This window comes from Oncorhynchus clarkii, chromosome 33, assembly GCF_045791955.1.
Source record: "Oncorhynchus clarkii lewisi isolate Uvic-CL-2024 chromosome 33, UVic_Ocla_1.0, whole genome shotgun sequence".
NCBI classification, from domain to species: Eukaryota; Metazoa; Chordata; class Actinopteri; order Salmoniformes; family Salmonidae; genus Oncorhynchus; species Oncorhynchus clarkii.
This window is the reverse complement of record NC_092179.1, coordinates 20,082,060-20,101,422: the sequence shown is the minus strand read 5'-3', so window position 1 is coordinate 20,101,422 and position 19,363 is coordinate 20,082,060. Positions and strand designations below refer to the sequence as shown.

General features: G+C 45.4%; 1 protein-coding gene across 1 annotated transcript in view; it reads right to left on the bottom strand.

Annotated features, from left to right (window-relative positions):
* Nucleotides 1–1,417: 1,417 nt before the first annotated feature.
* The window catches only part of LOC139393039 (LHFPL tetraspan subfamily member 3 protein), a 32,683-nt gene continuing 14,737 nt past the window's right edge, over nt 1,418–19,363 (bottom strand). The window contains exons 2-4 of the mRNA XM_071141365.1: nt 4,225–4,452; nt 1,634–1,674; nt 1,418–1,532 (exon numbers count right to left, since the gene is read on the bottom strand). Of these exons, the coding sequence (XP_070997466.1) occupies nt 1,655–1,674; nt 4,225–4,452 (248 nt within the window). The 3' untranslated portion in view covers nt 1,418–1,532; nt 1,634–1,654. The remainder of the gene's footprint in view (nt 1,533–1,633; nt 1,675–4,224; nt 4,453–19,363) is intronic.

The following is a 19,363-nucleotide window of genomic DNA, read 5'->3' as shown; positions in this document are numbered from 1 at the left end:
GTCGCAGATGGATTCTAAGGTTATATTCCCAGATAATACAATTCAACACACTTTATGGAAACACTTCTTCCCATAGTAAAATGGCAATACTCTACAATACTGTCTGTATACATTGTATGGCACACACATCTAAAGTGAATCAATAGCTTTAACATACTGCATCGATTGTAAACATCATAGTCGAGACAAAATAATATTCCAACACGTAGAACAGCTATTTGTATTTGTTAATATGCCTTTTCTTCTACTTAATACATGGTTCTTCAGCATGGTTTTCTCCAGGGTTGCCGAGGACACTATGATTGGCAGCCTGCTCGAGACCTCTAGTCCCACATGGCTCTGATCTCTACCTCGCTGATTCTATCACAACAGTCATTCATTACAGCTACAAGATTTATTCTTTACCTTCAACTTAGTCACATTGAATGTGGTGTCAGAGGTGGAGCATCGCATCTGGGTACCACTAACCTTTCCACCACAGAGTCCAGTAAGGTGGCTCAGCAAGCCAGACAGTTCTCATGGCCCATGCTCACCCACTGTAAACAGTCTTACAATGATGAGTCCAATGAAGAGCAAAGAGAGGAACACAAGTCAAGAAGGAATCCACAGTTCAGGTACATGTGGTCCAGAGGTGAGTTTGACACAATAAAGACGACAGCTCTGTTTGATCAGACGTCTGAACAATCCAATGCTGTAGCCTAGCGGTCATGTGTGGTCATGAGTTAGTTCACCGTTTCCCAAACTCGGTCCAGGGGACCTCAAGGGGTGCATGTTTTGGTTTTTGCCCTAGCATTTCACCCAACTGATCACATTTTCAAAGCTGGACAATTAGTTCATTATTTTAATCAGTTGGGTCAAATACTAGGGCAAATACCAAAATGTGCACCCCTTGGGGGTTCCCAGGGTTGAGTTTGGGATACGCTGGGTTAGTTTGTGTTTTTCTATGGTAGGGCCTTGAATGGTGGGACAGAATCTCATGTTCTTTTTCACAAACAAAACGTTCCTCTTATGACTTGGTAATATGTTTTATTGTCACATACACCAGATAGGTGCAGTGAAATGTGTTGTTTTACAGGGTCAGCCATAGTAGTACAGCGCCTCTGGAGAAATCAGGGTTAAGTGCCTTGCTCAGGGGACACAACGGCAGACTTTTTTTTCACCTTGTCGGCTCAGGTATTCAAACTTGCGACCTTTTGGTTACTGACCCAATGCTCTAACCGCTAGGCTATCTGCCGCCCATAAAGCAATCGGCCTACTGTGTCCACTCAGTAACGGATTTCAGTACATAAAACAATATGAAGTCTTCCATCTGTTGTTGCTCTCAAGGTCATGTCTGGATGAGAACGGGACCGTAGGGGTTGGTCTTTACTAAGTGGGTTCTCTTGGAGTGGATGTCTCCTCCTTTCATTAATTCGTCTTTTTCTCGTTCTGTTCTTTCCAACAGCAATAGCTCTCCTTTCCACCTCCAGAGTGACAGGTATGAAGCTGGAACGTTGTGTTACATTATCTTTACCTCTGACGGGCACCGACACCTGTGAACAAAGAACACAACTAGATATACCAATGGCAACGTAAGCATATGGATATTGATCCCATGAAAGTATATCAGATAATTCACAAAAAGCACACCCACCTTTGTACAGTATTTGACTGTTTATATGGAATTACCAGTCTCTGTGAGGGGAGAAGAGAGGTTAGCATTGGTAATGTCACTATGAATACCACTAGAGCTTCTGTACTTGTAGTAACAGAGACACGCCAGTGGGTGGCAGTAGTGAGGAAAAGTCACCAATCAGTGGTAAGGTTAATGACATCCTTATCTAAATGGCTCAGAGACCTCCTTTATAAACATAGTTAATCAGTGGACTGACACATACATTACTGCAACAGAACAATTAATCACTTTGCCAAAATGAGACTCGGTCATTGTGTTCTCTCTCTCTCCTTATAGCTGATTACGTGAAGTCAGACATCTTGAAACCCTTATAATATCGATAATTGAGGGCGTCTCGGATTTTGGAAGCAGAGCCTACTGGACTTAATTTGAATGTGTGCCCAATTGAGACACTCTCTCTCTCTCTCCTCCTGTCCCATAGCTGATCCATGCTCTGTTCCATGGCGTTCTCCTGCACTACCAGGCGGCCCTAGCCGATGCTGATCCAGTTCATGTGATTCATCTAGACAGGCTGACAGCCATTAGTGATTCATGACTCCGTAAATTCTCTCACTTTTTCTTCATCTCCCTCTCTTTTCCATTTATTTTCATCTCCCTCTCTTTTTTATTTTCCTTCCCCCCTTCTTGTCATTTTAGTCTCTCTCTCTCTCTCTCTCTCTCTCTCTCTTCAAGGGCTTTATTGGCATGGGAAACATGTGTTAACATTGCCAAAGCAAGTGAGGTAGATAACATATAAAGTGAAATAAACAATAAAAATTAACAGTAAACATTACACATACAGAAGTTTCAAAACAATAAAGACATTACAAATGTCATATTATATATATATACAGTGTTTTAACAATGTACAAATGGTTAAAGGACACAAGATAAAATAAATAAGCATAAATATGGGTTGTATTTACAATGATGTGTGTTCTTCACTGGTTGCCCTTTTCTTGTGGCAACAGGTCACAAATCTTGCTGCTGTGATGGCACACTGTGGAATTTCACCCAGTAGATATGGGAGTTTATCTAAATTGGATTTGTTTTCGAATTCTTTGTGGATCTGTGTAATCTGAGGGAAATATGTCTCTCTAATATGGTCATACATTGGGCAGGAGGTTAGGAAGTGCAGCTCAGTTTCCACCTAATTTTGTGGGCAGTGTGCACATAGGCAGACCTGGTTCTCAAGAGAAGACAGACTATGGCGGCCTTTCTCAATAGCAAGGCTATGATCACTGAGTCTGTACATAGTCAAAGCTTTCCTTAATTTTGGGTCAGTCACAGTGGTCAGGTATTCTGCCGCTGTGTACTCTCTGTGTAGGGCCAAATAGCATTCTAGTTTGCTCTGTTTTTTTGTTAATTCTTTCCAATGTGTCAAGTAATTATCTTTTTGTTTTCTCATGTTTTGTTTGGTTCTAATTGTGCTGCTGCCCTGGGGCTCTGTAGGGTGTGTTTGTGAACAGAGCCCCAGGACCAGCTTGCTTAGGGGACTCTTCTCCAGGTTCATCTCTCTGTAGGTGATGGCTTTGTTATGGAAGGTTTGGGAATCGCTTCCTTTTAGGTGGTTATAGAATTTAACGGCTCTTTTCTGGATTTTGATAGTTAGTGGGTATCGGCCTAATTCTGCTCTGCATGCATTATTTGGTGTTCTACGTTGTACACAGAGGATATTTTTGCAGAATTCTGCGTGCAGAGTCTCAATTTGGTGTTTGTCCCATTTTGTGAAGTCTTGGTTGGTGAGCGGACCCCAGACCTCACAACCATAAAGGGCAATGGGCTCTATAACTGATTCAAGTATTTTTAGCCAAATCCTAATTGGTATGTTGAATTTTATGTTCCTTTTGATGGCATAGAATGCCCTTCTTGCCTTGTCTCTCAGATCGTTCATCTCTCTCTCTCTCTCTGTAATAACAGTAAGCAGGTGTTATGTGAGAAGCAGTTAAAATATGTTAATTGGTGGTGGCTCGGGTGTGTGAAATTATGCTGAAAATATTTGCATAAAAAGGGACGATATGTCAATGTCTACCGTGTGGGGTGTGGGGTTTTGACAGCAGGGTACAGTTGTTACCTTTAATACACACCCACCCCATGCTATGGCCTTTGGAGGAGGGGGTTGATGAGAAGTGTGTATTTATTAGCCTAAATACATTAAAGCCAAAGATACGGGAGGGTCTGGAGGAGAGGGGGCTCAGACTTACAGAGGTTCTGAGGTTCTGTTATTCTGTTCAACAGTGTTCTCCACTACTGGTCCCGGAGAGCCAGCCCAGCACTAACACACCCGTGTATGGTGCTGCCCTTCAGAGACAGGTAAACACCCTGTGGTCCCCAGGAGCAGGATTGAAGAGCATTGCACTATGACCTTACACAGCCCTGAACTATCACACATATCACTTTGTGAGACAGCCTCTGTATGGCATGCTCACATGAGGAAAGTCCACAGCTCGTATTCATAAAGTATCTCAGGGTAGGAGTACTAATCTAGAATCAGGTAACCCCTCTCCAGGTAATCTTATTCATTTTGACCTAAAATCACAAGCCGATCTTAGATCAAGTGTTGTCCTTACTATCCAGCAGCTCATCAGCCATCAGCCCATCCTGACGGTTTCCCAGGACGAAGGCCAGGAAGGAGAGTATCAGGGCGTCCATGATGCCCATGATAGCCAGGATGTAGGCCCAGCGCACGGAGCACGCTCCCAGGGTGTACTTGTCTGTCTGCTCCCCACACATCCTCTTCACCTCGTCACTGTCCCAGCCGTCTGGGTAGATCATACAGCCCAGAATCAGGCACGTACCTGGGATAGGAGGGAGGGATGGGGGGATTGAGAGAGGGAGGGATGGGGGGATGGAGGGATGGAGAGACAGAGGGAGGGAGGGATGGGGGGATGGAGAGAGGGAGGGATGGGGGGATGGAGGGATTGGGGGATGGAGAGAGGGAGGGAGAAAGGAAGAGGAGTGAGAGAAAGGGGGAGATTACAGAAATGAGAGTACAGGAGAAATACAGAAAGATGGAGGGAGAGAGAGACAAAGAGAGATAGTTAGCTTAACCAATACCATATTTATGCAGCATTCTAAACTCATCCGCTGTAGTCTCTCCTCCTCCCCCTGTAGTTGCTCCTCCTCACCCTGTAGTCTCTCCTCCTCCTCCTCCCCCTGTAGTCTCTCCTCATCCCCCTGTAGTTGCTCCTCCTCCCCCTGTAGTCTCTCCTCCTCCCCCTGTAGTCTCTCCTCCTCCCCCTGTAGTCCATCATCCTCCCCCTGTAGTCTATCATTTCCTCCTCCCCCTGTAGTCTCTCCTCCCTTCCTCCCCCTGTCGTCTCTCCGCTCCTTCTCCCCCTGTAGTCTCTCCTCTCCTCCCCCTGTAGTCTCTCCTTTCCTCCTCCCCCTGTAGTCTCTCCTCCCTTCCTCCCCCTGTAATCTCTCCTCTTTTCCTACCCTGTGGTCTCTCCTCTCCTCCTCCCCCTGTAGTCTCTCCTGTCCTCCCCCTGTAGTCTCTCCTCTCCTTCTCCCCCTGTAATCTCTCCTCTTTTCCTACCCTGTAGTCTCTCCTCTCCTCCTCCCCCTGTAGTCTCTCCTCTCCTTCTCCCCCTGTAGTCTCTCCTCCTCCCCCCTGTAGTCTCTCCTGTCCTCCCCCCTGTAGTCTCTCCTCTCCTTCTCCCCCTGTAGTCTCTCTTCTTTTCCTCCCCTGTAGTCTCTCCTGTCCTCCCCCTGTAGTCTCTCCTCTCCTCTTCCCCCTGTAGTCTCTCCTCTCCTCCTCCCCTGTAGTCTCTCCTCTCCTTCTCCCCCTGTAGTCTCTCCTGTCCTCCCCCCTCTCCTCTCCTTCTCCCCCTGTAGTCTCTCTTCTTTTCCTCCCCTGTAGTCTCTCCTGTCCTCCCCCCTGTAGTCTCTCCTCTCCTCTTCCCCCTGTAGTCTCTCCTCTCCTCTTCCCCCTGTAGTCTCTCCTCTCCTCTTCCCCCTGTAGTCTCTCCTCTCCTAGCCTTAACTGATAGCATTTGACAAAAACATAATAATTTCAAACCTTGATTACATTGGGATATGATCACATATGCCTCTCTATTTCTGAATCATTGTGAGCAGATTGTCCTAGCCGGGAGAGTTAGTGCTGTGTCAGTCTCCGGCACTGATGATCCACATTGCTAATCAGATCTGAGGATGGGACACCTCTGAGTTTCTCTCGTTTTTAACGTTGATCTTGTTTATAGGTGCTGTGTGTGAGAGAGTGTTGGATTGGATGCTCTGCATTTGACTATGGTCCTCTCACTTCCAGACCTTTTCATAAATAACACAATACAGTCCTGAGGTGGGATGGTTGGTTCAGGGCTCTATTCACACTCAGAGCTCTCTCTATGAACAAAAATAAAAACACAACATGCAACAATTTCATAGATTTACAATTTATTTAGTTACAATTTATATAACGAAATCAGTCAATTGAAATAAATTAATTAGGCCCTAATCAATGAAGAATGGGCCTCAGGATCTCGTTGTGGTATTTCTGTGCATTCAAATTGCCGTCGATAAAATTAAATTGTGCTTGTTGTCCATATATAATGCTTGCCTGCCCATACCGTAACCCCAACGCCACTATGGGGCACTCAGCAAACCTCTCGCCCACACAACGCCATACACGTGGTCTGCAGTTGTGAGGCCAATTGGACGTACTGCCAAATTCTCTAAAACGATGTTGGAGGTGGCTTATGGTAGAGAAATTAACATTTAATTATCTGGAAACTGCTCTGATGGACATTCCTGCAGTCAGCATGCCATGCTCACTAAAAACATATGGCATTGTGTTGTGTGACAAAACGGCACATTTTAGAGTAGCCCTTTATTCTCCCCAGCACAAGGAGCACCTGTGTAATGACCATGCTGTATGCCACACCTGTCAGCTGGATGGATTATCTTGACAAAGGAGAAATGTAAACAAATGTAAACAAATGTGTGTACAACATTTGAGAGAAATAAGCTTTTTGTGCGTACAGAACATTTTGGGGATCTTTTATTTCAACTCATGAAACATGTGACCAACACTTTACATGTTGTGTTTATATTTTTGTTCAATGTATACATCCTTCTCTATCTCTAGACCTTACCCTCTCACTCCTCTCTATTCCCTACCTCTCTTTTTCCTTGTCTTTTCTTCCTCTCTCCCCATCTCTCTCTCTCTTGTCATCCTCTCTCTTTCTCTCCCACCTTTCATGTGTTGCCAGCATTGAATGTGGATCTAGTGTTCGTCTGCCGATCTTTCTGCATATCCCAGCTCTCCCTGTTCACCGTATAATATATATCCTTGCCTCTGCTTTGAGGTTAGATAGCAAGAGAACATGCCATTACCACATATTGCATACTATGTTTTTAGGTAGTTTCTGAAGATTCTCTAACCTTCTCTCATTGAAAGTTAAGAGTCTGTCCTTGTTCTCTCTCTTAACTCCCCTTTCATCTTTTTATTACCTCTTTCTGTCTCTGTCTCGCTCTCTCTTCTCCTTCTCCCAGCTGATAGCTGTTGGCAGGGTAGAAGCCTGGGGGGAAATCAGGGAGTGGAGGAGTCAGTGTCTGGACCTTTCAGTCTTCGTCTCCATCCAACTGTTGCTACTTCTCCTCAACACAGACAGACAGCTCCTTAATCACAACTAATTACAGTCCCAGTTCTTTGCCCTTTCACTCCACGGCTGCTTAACATCTTGATTGAGGCTGGCTGGCTGGTTGTGATTGAGGCTGGCTGGTTGGTTGGTTGTGATTGAGGCTGGCTGGTTGGTTGGTTGTGATTGAGGCTGGCTGTCTGGTTGGTTGTGATTGAGCCTGACTGGTTGGTTGTGATTGAGCCTGGCTGGTTGTTTGTGATTGAGCCTGGCTAGTTGGTTGTGATTGAGCCTGGCTGGTTGGTTGTGATTGAGGCTGGTTGGTTGTGATTGAGGCTGGTTGGTTGGTTGTGATTGAGACTGGTTGGTTGGTTGTGATTGAGGCTGCTTGGTTGGTTGTGATTGAGGCTGCTTGGTTGGTTGTGATTGAGGCTGCTTAATGTCTTGATTGAGGCTGGCAGGCTGGTTTTGATTCAGGATGGCTGGCTGGTTGTGATTGAGGCTGGCCGGCTGGTTGTGATTGAGGCTGGCCTGCTGGTTGTGATTGAGGCTGGCTGGCTGGTTGTGATTGAGGCTGGCTGGCTGGCTGGTTGGTTGTGATTGAGGCTGGTTGGTTGGTTGTGATTGAGGCTGGTTGGCTGGTTGTGATTGAGGCTGGTTGGTTGGTTGTGATTGAGGCTGGTTGGTTGGTTGTGATTGAGGCTGGTTGGTTGGTTGTGATTGAGGCTGGTTGGTTGGTTGTGATTGAGGCTGGTTGGTTGGTTGTGATTGAGGCTGGTTGATTGGTTGTGATTGAGGCTGGTTGATTGGTTGTGATTGAGGCTGGTTGATTGGTTGTGATTGAGGCTGGTTGGTTGGTTGTGACAGAGGCTGTGTTTGTGCATGCAGGTTTTCTTTCAGTGCGAAGCTGAGCCATGCCAAATGCATATAGTATAGAGGGTGTAAATTGGGGCTGAGACAGGTAGAATAAAATTGGGCGCTCTCCTCTCCCCCTTTCCCTCCTCCCAATCCTCCAGTGGTGCTGCTGGTCACAGGGTCAGTGTGTTAAGGGCTGAGGGTAATGTGGGGATGCAGGCTGTGTGACATGGATGCTGTGCCGTCTGCTGCATATGGCCAGGCTCATCAGCTCATGAAATGCACATGTGCAAATTGACTGTACAAACAGAACAGTCAATATGATTACAGCCAAAGAGATTCATTTTAGACCATTGAATTGAAACCTGCTGCATTCACTCAACTGGTTTACATGAGCTGCTCTGTGGTTTGGATTAGAGTGCATTCTTCCCCCTCATCTCTGTATGCATCCAACACACTCAGGCAGACTATAGCATTGGCATACTTCTTTTTCTCTCTCCCTCCACAACAAATTGTTTCACTTGTCATTGGGGCCGATAAGGATTTTACAAGGAGGCAGACAGAGAAGGAGAGGGGGAGAGATAGGAAAAAGAGAGGGACAGAATGAGAGAGGGAAAGAGCTGAGCACTCTGTCTCCATGGCTCAGGCTCAGAGTGACATTATTTATAGCTGTTGCTTCTCTACTGTGCACAGGTGGAGCAGGAAGAGAGAGGGGCAAAGAGCATCATGTCAGGAACACGCACTTTGAGTTTATACAATGAGTGTCTGAACAGAGTAAGAGTTATACTGTTGTTTTCTTTCCTATGGAGAGAGGAGAGGAGGAAGGTGGGAATACATAGATGGAGTGTGGATGCGGGAGAAGATCGAGGGAAAGAGGGAGGGCTTGCTGAATGGAAGTACCATCGGGAGGTTACAGGGTTAGAATCCCAATGCGTCCCATCTGACACAAAGAGAGGAAAGGAAGTGTTCAACCAAGACTACTCCATCCTGTCCTTAATTGAGCAGCAATGGTGGTTATTAATTAAACCAATAGATACAGTTGAAGTCAGAAGTTTACAAACACTTAGGTTGGAGTCATTAAAACTCGTTTTTCAACCACTCTACAAATTTCTTGTTAACAAACTATAGTTTTGGCAAGTCAGTTAGGACATCTACTTTGTGCATGACACAAGTCATTTTTCTAACAATTGTTTACAGACAGATTATTTCACTTATAATTCACTGTATCACAATTCCAGTGGGTCAGAAGTTTACATAAACTAAGTTGACTGTGCCTTTAACCTTTTGCGTGTAGGGGGCAGTATTTTCGTTTTTGGCTAAAAAAACGTACCCATTTGAAACTGTCTATTTCTCAGCCCCAGAAACTAGAAAATGCATATAATTGTCATATTAGGATAGAAAACACTCTAAAGTTTCCAAAATTGTAAAAATATTGTCTGTGAGTATAACAGAACGGATATTGCAGGCGAAAGCCTGAGGAAAATCCAATCAGGGAGTGCCTCTTATTTTGAAACCTCTGTTCCTATGCATGTCTATCCTCCATTTAAAGAGATATCAACCAGATACCTTTTTATATGGCTTCCCTAAGGTGTCAACAGTCTTTAGACATAGTTTCAGGCTTTTATTTTGAAAAATGAGCGTGAAAGATGACATTGCGTAAGTGGATAGGTGGGGGTTCGCAGAGTGAGTTTTGCGCAAAAGAGTAAAGCGGCCATTGTTCCTCCCAGTCCTATTGAAAAAGCTCCACACTCGGTTGATATATTATCGAATATATATTTTAAAAACAACATGAGGATTGATTATAAAAAATGTTTGACATGTTTCTGTGGACATTATGAATATTATTTGGAATATACGTCTGCGTTGTCGTGACCGCTCTTTCCTGTGGATTTCTGAACATAACGCGACAAACAAACTGAGGTATTTTGGGTATAAAAATAATCTTTATGGAACAAAAGGAACATTTGTTGTGTAACTGGGAGTCTCGTGAGTGAAAACATCCGAAGATCATCAAAGGTAAAAAAAAAATTGATTGCTTTTCTGATTTTCCTGACCTGGCTACTTAATGCTTAGTGTACATGTTATGCTCTCCTATCGATAAACTTACACAAACGCTTGGATTGCTTTCGCTGTAAAGCATAATTTCAAAATCTGAGACGACAGGTGGATTAACAAAAGGCTAAACTGTGTTTTGCAATATTGCACTTGTGATTTCATGAATATTAATATTTTTTTGTAATATTATTTGACTGTGGCGCTATGCTATTCAGCGGTTGCTGATGACAATTATCCCGCTAACAGGATGGGTAGAGTCAACAAGTTAAACAGCTTGGAAAACTCCAGAAAATGATGTCATGGCTTTAGAATTTTCTGATAGGCTAATTGGCATCATTTGAGTCAATTGGAGGTGTACCTGTGGATGTATTTCAAGGTCTAACTTCAAACTCAGTGCTTCTTTGCTTGACATCATGGGAAAGTCAAAAGAAATCAGCCAAGACCTCAGAACATTTTTTTGTAGAACTCCACAAGTCTGGTTCATCCTTGGGAGCAATTTCCAAACGCCTGAAGGTACCACGTTCATCTGTACAAACAATAGTACGAAAGTATAAACACCATGGGACCACGCAGGGAAGTAGCCACTGCTCCAAAACCACCATAAAAAAGCCAGACTATGGTTTGCAACTGCACATGGGGACAAAGATCGTCATTTTGAGAGAAATGTCCTCTGGTTTGAAGAAACAAAACTGTTCGGCCATAATGACCATCACTATGTTTGGAGAAAAAAGGGAATGCTTGCAAGCCGAAGAACACCATCCCAACCGTGAAGCACGGGGGTGGCAGCATCATGTTGTGGGGGTGCTTTGCTGCAGGAGGGACTGGTGCACTTCAAAAAATAGATGGCATCATGAGGAAGGGGAATTATGTGGATATATTGAAGCAACATCTCAAGACATCAGTCAGGAAGTTAAAGCTTGGTCGCAAATGAGTCTTCCAAATAGACAATGACCCCAAGCATACTTCCAAAGTTGTGCTGAAATGGCGTAAGGACAACAAAGTCAAGGTATTGAGTGGCAATCACAAAGCCCTGACCTCAATCTTATAGAAAATGTGTGGGCAGAACTGAAAAAGCGTTTGCGAGCAAGGTCTACAAACCTGACTCAGTTACACCAGCTCTGTCAGGAGGAATGGGCCAAAATCGACCCAACTTATTGTGGGAAGCTTGTGGAAGGCTACCTGAAACGTTTGACCCAAGGTAAACAATTTAAAGGCAATGCTACTAAATACTAATTGGGGGGGGGGGGGGGGATAAACAGTCGACCGAAACACAAGGTTCTTACATGCCTTATTCCTACCAAATGCACAAGGGTACACTGTTGTGATTCCTCATGAAGAATATTTCAGCTCATTTTGTTTTCAGATATTTTTCTATTCCGTCATAGAAAACGCAGAGCGTTTTAGGATACGCCCTCTAGCAGATGATTTTATCCAAAGTGATTTACAGTCATGATACACACACATTTTCTCTGTATGGGTGGCCCCAGTGGGAATCTAACCCACAATCCTGTTGTTTTTCCGTATGGGTGGCCCCAGTGGGAATCTAACCCACAATCCTGATGTTTTTCCGTATGTGTGGCCCCAGCGGGAATCGAACCCACAATCCTGATGTTTTTCCGTATGGGTGGCCCCAGCGGGAATCTAACCCACAATCCTGATGTTTTTCCGTATGGGTGGCCCCAGCGGGAACCCACAATCCTGATGTTTTTCCGTATGGGTGGCCCACAATCCTGATGTTTTTCCGTATGGGTGGCCCCAGTGGGAATCTAGCCCACAATCCTGATGTTTTTCCGTATGGGTGGCCCCAGCGGGAATGTAACCCACAATCCTGATGTTTTTCCGTATGGGTGGCCCCAGCGGGAATCTAACCCACAATCCTGATGTTTTCCGTATGGGTGGCCCCAGCGGGAATCTAACCCACAATCCTGATGTTTTTCCGTATGGGTGGCCCCAGCGGGAATCTAACCCACAATCCTGATGTTTTTCCGTATGGGTGGCCCCAGCGGGAATCTAACCCACAATCCTGATGTTTTTCCGTATGGGTGGCCCCAGCGGGAACCCACAATCCTGATGTTTTTCCGTATGGGTGGCCCCAGCGGGAATCCCCACAATCCTGATGTTTTTCCGTATGGGTGGCCCCAGCGGGAATCTAACCCACAATCCTGATGTTTTTCCGTATGGGTGGCCCCAGCGGGAATCTAACCCACAATCCTGATGTTTTTCCGTATGGGTGGCCCCAGCGGGAATCTAACCCACAATCCTGATGGTTTTCCGTATGGGTGGCCCCAGCGGGAATCTAACCCACAATCCTGATGTTTGTCCGTATGGGTGGCCCCAGCGGGAATGTAACCCACAATCCTGATGTTTTTCCGTATGGGTGGCCCCAGCGGGAATCTAACCCACAATCCTGATGTTTTTCCGTATGGGTGGCCCCAGCGGGAATCTAACCCACAATCCTGATGTTTTTCCGTATGGGTGGCCCCAGCGGGAATCTAACCCACAATCCTGATGTTTTTCCGTATGGGTGGCCCCAGCGGGAATCTAACCCACAATCCTGATGTTTTTCCGTATGGGTGGCCCCAGCGGGAATCTAACCCACAATCCTGATGTTTTTCCGTATGGGTTGCCCCAGCGGGAATCTAACCCACAATCCTGATGTTTTTCCGTATGGGTGGCCCCAGCGGGAATCTAACCCACAATCCTGATGTTTTTCCGTATGGGTGGCCCCAGCGGGAATCTAACCCACAATCCTGATGTTTTTCCGTATGGGTGGCCCCAGCGGGAATCTAACCCACAATACTGATGTTTTTCCGTATGGGTGGCCCCAGCGGGAATCTAACCCACAATCCTGATGGTTTTCCGTATGGGTGGCCCCAGCGGGAATCTAACCCACAATCCTGATGTTTGTCCGTATGGGTTGCCCCAGCGGGAATGTAACCCACAATCCTGATGTTTTTCCGTATGGGTGGCCCTAGCGAGAATCTAACCCACAATCCTGATGTTTTTCCGTATGGGTGGCCCCAGCGGGAATCTAACCCACAATCCTGATGTTTTTCCGTATGGGTGGCCCCAGCGGGAATCTAACCCACAATCCTGATGTTTTTCCGTATGGGTGGCCCCAGCGGGAATCTAACCCACAATCCTGATGTTTTTCCGTATGGGTGGCCCCAGCGGGAATCTAACCCACAATCCTGATGTTTTTCCGTATGGGTGGCCCCAGTGGGAATCTAACCCACAATCCTGATGTTTTTCCGTATGTGTGGCCCCAGCGGGAATCTAAACCACAATCCTGATGTTTTTCCGTATGGGTGGCCCCAGCGGGAATCTAACCCACAATCCTGATGTTTTTCCGTATGGGTGGCCCCAGCGGGAATCTAACCCACAATCCTGATGTTTTTCCGTATGGGTGGCCCCAGCGGGAATCTAACCCACAATCCTGATGTTTTTCCGTATGGGTGGCCCCAGCGGGAATCTAACCCACAATCCTGATGTTTTTCCGTATGGGTGGCCCCAGCGGGAATCTAACCCACAATCCTGATGTTTTTCCGTATGGGTGGCCCCAGCGGGAATCTAACCCACAATCCTGATGTTTTTCCGTATGGGTGGCCCCAGCGGGAATCTAACCCACAATCCTGATGTTTTTCCGTATGGGTGGCCCCAGCGGGAATCTAACCCACAATCCTGATGTTTTTCTGTATGAATGGTCCCAGTGGGAATCTAACCCACAATCCTGATGTTTTTCTGTATGGGTGGCGCCAGTGGGAGTCTAACCCACAATCCTGACGTTGCAAGTGCTGTGCTCTATCAACTAGGCATGCAGGACCATGCTCTTGTATTTGCAGGATCTTATATATAAAAAAAAAAAAAAAGCTAAACTCATGTCATTACTGTCTCCCAAGGCAGCATAGTGTAGATTATCGTAACATGCAACAACAAAATGGCCCATTGTCAGATACAGCAATATAAAAACCGTCTGTCATTCATCAAAACATAAATCTGCATGAATCATTATGATAATCCTCATAGGAATAAATATTGTTTTTCTGGTTTAAATCCCTCTATGAAGGCCAACTGACTGACCTCCTCTGGTTTAAATCCCTCTATGAAAACCCACTGACTGAACCCCTCTGGTTTAAATCCCTCTATGAAGGCCAACTGACTGACCTCCTCTGGTTTAAATCCCTCTATGAAGGCCAACTGACTGACCTCCTCTGGTTTAAATCCCTCTATGAAGGCCAACTGACTGACCTCCTCTGGTTTAAATCCCTCTATGAAGGCCAACTGACTGACCTCCTCTGGTTTAAATCCCTCTATGAAGGCCAACTGACTGACCCCTCTGGTTTAAATCCCTCTATGAAAACCCACTGACTGACCTCCTCTGGTTTAAATCCCTCTATGAAGGCCAACTGACTGACCTCCTCTGGTTTAAATCCCTCTATGAAGGCCAACTGACTGACCTCCTCTGGTTTAAATCCCTCTATGAAGGCCAACTGACTGACCCCCTCTGGTTTAAATCCCTCTATGAAGGCCAACTGACTGACCTCCTCTGGTTTAAATCCCTCTATGAAAGCCCACTGACGGACCCCCTCTGGTTTAAATCTCTCTATGAAAGCCCACTGACGAACCTCCTCTGGTTTAAATCCCTCTATGAAGGCCAACTGACTGACCCCCTCTGGTTTAAATCCCTCTATGAAGGCCAACTGACTGACCTCCTCTGGTTTAAATCCCTCTATGAAAGCCCACTGACTGACCCCCTCTGGTTTAAATCCCTCTATGAAAGCCCACTGACTGACCCCACTGGAAGCAATAGTTGACCAGGGAGAGTAAAAAAACACTTCCACCAATCAGAAGTAGTCAGTAATTGCCACCAATGGTGCCTTCTCCCACTGAGATATGTTTAGAGGTGGCAGAAGCAGATGCATCGTCATGGTGACTGGCGGCCTACTGTCAATCCTGTGATCTGTTCAGGAAATGACATCTTATGTGCATGTGGGTGACTACAGCCAAAGATTGTTTATTATATTGACAAGATAGTCAAGTGACCACTCTAACAATGGAAATGCATGTCCTCAAAGATGGAAGGCAGGCGAGATCAGGTGGGGCCACTCTAGCCAATGAGAGGACATATATGCATGTGAACAAAATGGATAGATAGAGGACTCATCTTTGTATCTGTGCCATTATAGAATCTGTCACAGCATGGGCTCCATTTTAAAGTAGTCCATTTTCTTCTTCTTCTTCTTCATTGGCTGATTGCTCCCAACTCATAGGAATCCACACCCAGATGACTACTATAAAATGGTGGAAGCCCTCAATGGCAATGTCCATGCTAAAATGGGTTATATCCATGATGAGTCCTCTATGACAACATGCTCTGATATAAAGTTGCAGAAATGCCATGTGCGTCCACTTATATCAGTGTATTCATAACTTAACCATTACGAAACTTCTATTCAATCAAATAAGCCACACACAGCAAATCAGCCATTGCATTTTTTGTTGGCACTCTCATACTCTAAAAATTCCTAATTTCATTGGCTTATTTTCATGGACAGATTAGCCGAGAGAGTCACACACTCCTGACACTGTGACAGAGCCCAACAAGATTCACACAGCCAGCTATCTCCCATTTCCTCTCCCTCTCTCTCTCATTTTCCACTTCGTCTCTTTTCCTCTTTTTAATTCTCTCATTCTCCCTCTCAATCAGTCACTCTTTCTTCACATCTCATGAGTAAGCCCAACCCTGCCATATGCCTCAATCCCTCTAAAGAGTCACGGACACTCACACTCAACCCCTCGCTCAGATATGACAAGCCCTTTATCATACTCATAAAGAGCTGTTGTATTACAGTAGCCTTACACATTGCACAGAGGACACTGTTTCCCATGAATCTCTAGGGCGTAAGAGCAGAAGAGGTGATTGGGAACAGGTGTTACAATTAACTACCGGCGAGTACCGAGCGTCTGCCAACGAGGAGCCACAGTGACAAGAAATGCAGCCTCACAGGGAAAACAACATTTGTTGACGCACTGTGTAATCATGTGAGTAGAGATGAAGAAGAAAAAAATCAAATAAATAAATAAAAATTAATTTTTTAAATCAGCATTTTTTGATGCGCTTCCATGAGAGGGAAGTAGTAGTAGTATAGTATCATAAAGTAACAAGGCTTTTTGGACGGGACCCAGCTACAGACTGGGGACTGCTTACTGACTGTGCTGAATGAGCAGCAATAGAAAAGCAATTTCCTCCACTCTGATGGAGAGCTACAAGCCTCCAAGATAATTCACCCACAGGGTTACTTCTTCATCACCAATCAACCCAGGTGTCTCATCAATGCTTGATGTCTAACAAAAATCCTTTCCCTGAGTTTTTAGTTCAACAGAAAGAGATGGGCCCTAGTATAGCCTCATCATCTCTCCATTAAATTTGAAGAACTTCATCAAATCAAATGTATTTATATAGCCCATCACTATTCAGCGGATATATCACTATTCAGCGTGGATCCATATTTTCTTTCCCAAGTTCCTCAGATGTGGTGACAGGGATCTGGAAGTGGAAGATTGTGAAGGCAGTTCCTGTGAATGTTCTAGATGTTCTCGTCCCCCCCCGGCGCCGTTTGAAGTTGGCTGATGGGATTGTTTTAATATTCCTCTGATCTGGGCTGACGGAAGGGTACATGTGATGTGATCCTCTCTATACTGCTTGGAGATCAGTTTGGAAGTACCAAGCTGACTAATGATGGACAGAGAGGAGGGGAAAGAGGGAGTGATCTTGCACGGTCACTTTATGCAACCGTCTCTGTTGTGCTGTAATCATGAAAATAAAATTCATCTGAAGTGGGAAGAGAATGTTGAAAGGGACAATAGTGAGAATCTGGAAGCAGTGTGTCACAGAGAGACAGTGGAATACTGAAATAATTGTGGAATTTAAATTTGTTTATAAAGCTGAAAATGTCTACAGAGTGAGAGATGTGAGTGGTTGAATCTAGTTTCTAAGCTAAATGATGGACTGTCAGTGGTTTCTTTGTCTTTGTAGGGGGCCAGACTAATTGTGTCTCTCTCTGCCCACTCTGATAGTATGTCATGATGATCAACAAGAGTGATCAGCAGGAGCTTGGTGAGCAGTGATGCATGGCAGAGCTGTATCAGAGGGAAGGCTTCGATGCCAACCAGTGCCCATGGGGCGAGGGCAGCAGGGAATGGCTTAAAGGGCAGACGGTCGATATCCAGCTGGTTGCCATGGAGACACACCTTTTAACTCTAGCGGTGCCTTCCCAGAAGGAACCGCTTTGACCACTACACCAGTCTCCGCCCGCCGTGTCCGAGAGATCCTGCCCATCTCACAGCAACAAGAGAGGGAGAGGCAGGAAGCGAGCGTGTAGTGTGCCGTTTCCATGGCAACCCAGGGGAGCGAGCGAGCCAAGCTCGGAAAGAATATTGACTGCAGAGCTGGCAACGGACAACAGTGAAACAGTGCATCTCTCTCTCTCAGCCACGCATCCTCCGAGCAGTAACCCTCATAAACAGGTCTGTGTTAAAGAACTGGGTTACAGCTAGAACACCGCAACACAAAAATAACTTAACTACAATGCTAAACCAGAAGCTGTAACATAGACGATCTCATTAAAGTATCTCATTAAAGATAAGTATGTTGCTTGAACCCAGGGGAGATTGTAGAATAAGTCACAAGTGCAGCAATGCACACAGAACGTGTCCTCATCCAGACTCCCTTACGTATCAACCACACTTTCCCAGAGATCAATATACTGTGCTAAGTTTATCAGATAACAACCTCTGCTGTTGTGCTGCTCGGCGTGTGCCGAAGCTGTCTGATGTTCTCACAACACAGACCTCATTTGTACAAGTTTTTTTTGACCACAGACTTGGCAGGGCTCGCTTTGAAAGAAACACTCTGTCAACATCATTAGCTGTTTCTGTCACAGAGGGAACATTGTTCCTCAAAACCAGCTCAGCTTGGTACTACCAGTCCTTTAGATATTGCACCAATTCATAAAAATGTATTGGCTTAAAGAGATCCAGATCCCTTTAAATATACACCGTATCACATACAATTGGTGCTAATTTCCCACTGGACACAGCGGTCAGTTCAACGTCTAGTTTTGATTTACATTTGGTTGAGTTGTCAACTAACGTAAATGTAACGTGAAATTAAAAATGTCACAATGTCATTGGATTTAGGTTAAAAGTTGGGAGGAAAAAAAGACTAAATGCCCTGACGTTGATTACTTTTTACAAATCCAATCAGTTTTCCACATTGATGTAACGTCACCCCAATGCTTTTTATTAATTGAAATGATATTGGAACAGCGTTGATTCATCCCGTTTTTGCCCAGTGGCTAGTGTCCCATTCATATGACTGCATTTGCCTTCCTTCACAGTAATTACTGTTCGGGGGTAATTCCCCAAGCGGTGTTAATGCTTACTTGACAATGACAGGGTGCTCCAGGAAAAACATCCCTGCTGGTCGTTTATTAGACCCCTATGCCAGGTCCCGGTCTCTGTGGCTGGCTAGCAATAGGCTGTCATGTTTCCCTTCAACTCTGGGGTCAGCTGACCGCCAACATCTTCACAGGCTACTTCTCCCAGACGGTGAGAGACTTGGTGATCGCTAGGGTAATACATACGGGAGGCACGGCAATATGCCAGCCAAGCCCAGGAAAACCCAATCTATTATGATGTATTGATTGATGAGCAGATTAAAAGGGCGTCAAAGTGCTGGGAGATGAGGCGTGTGAGGATAACATGGAGAATGAGATTGCCCTCAGGGCTTGGGATTTAGTTTACGGTTGAAAGAGGTGTTCGAAACAATGACTGATTGATTAGCCATGGGTCAGGAGGAGCAGGGGAGGAAGAGAGAGACCGGATGAGTAGGATGAGGTGTACACGCTCCAACACAGCGGATGGCTGCCCAGGTCCAGCACATCAGGGGAGGAAGAGAGAGACCGGATGAGTAGGATGAGGTGTACACGCTCCAACACAGTGGATGGCTGCCCAGGTCCAGCACATCAAAGGATTTGCCCTATGTCCTCCTTTGATTGGCGTGGAAACTTAAAATGGATGCCACAGGCGAGGACTGAGAAGTAATGAATAAAAAAAGTTTAAAAAAGGTCTCTGAAAACTTTGGCCAGTACGAGTCGAGTCACCACTGCCCACACAGTCAGATATCAAGCACACAGTCTCTTAAAGATGAGCAGTT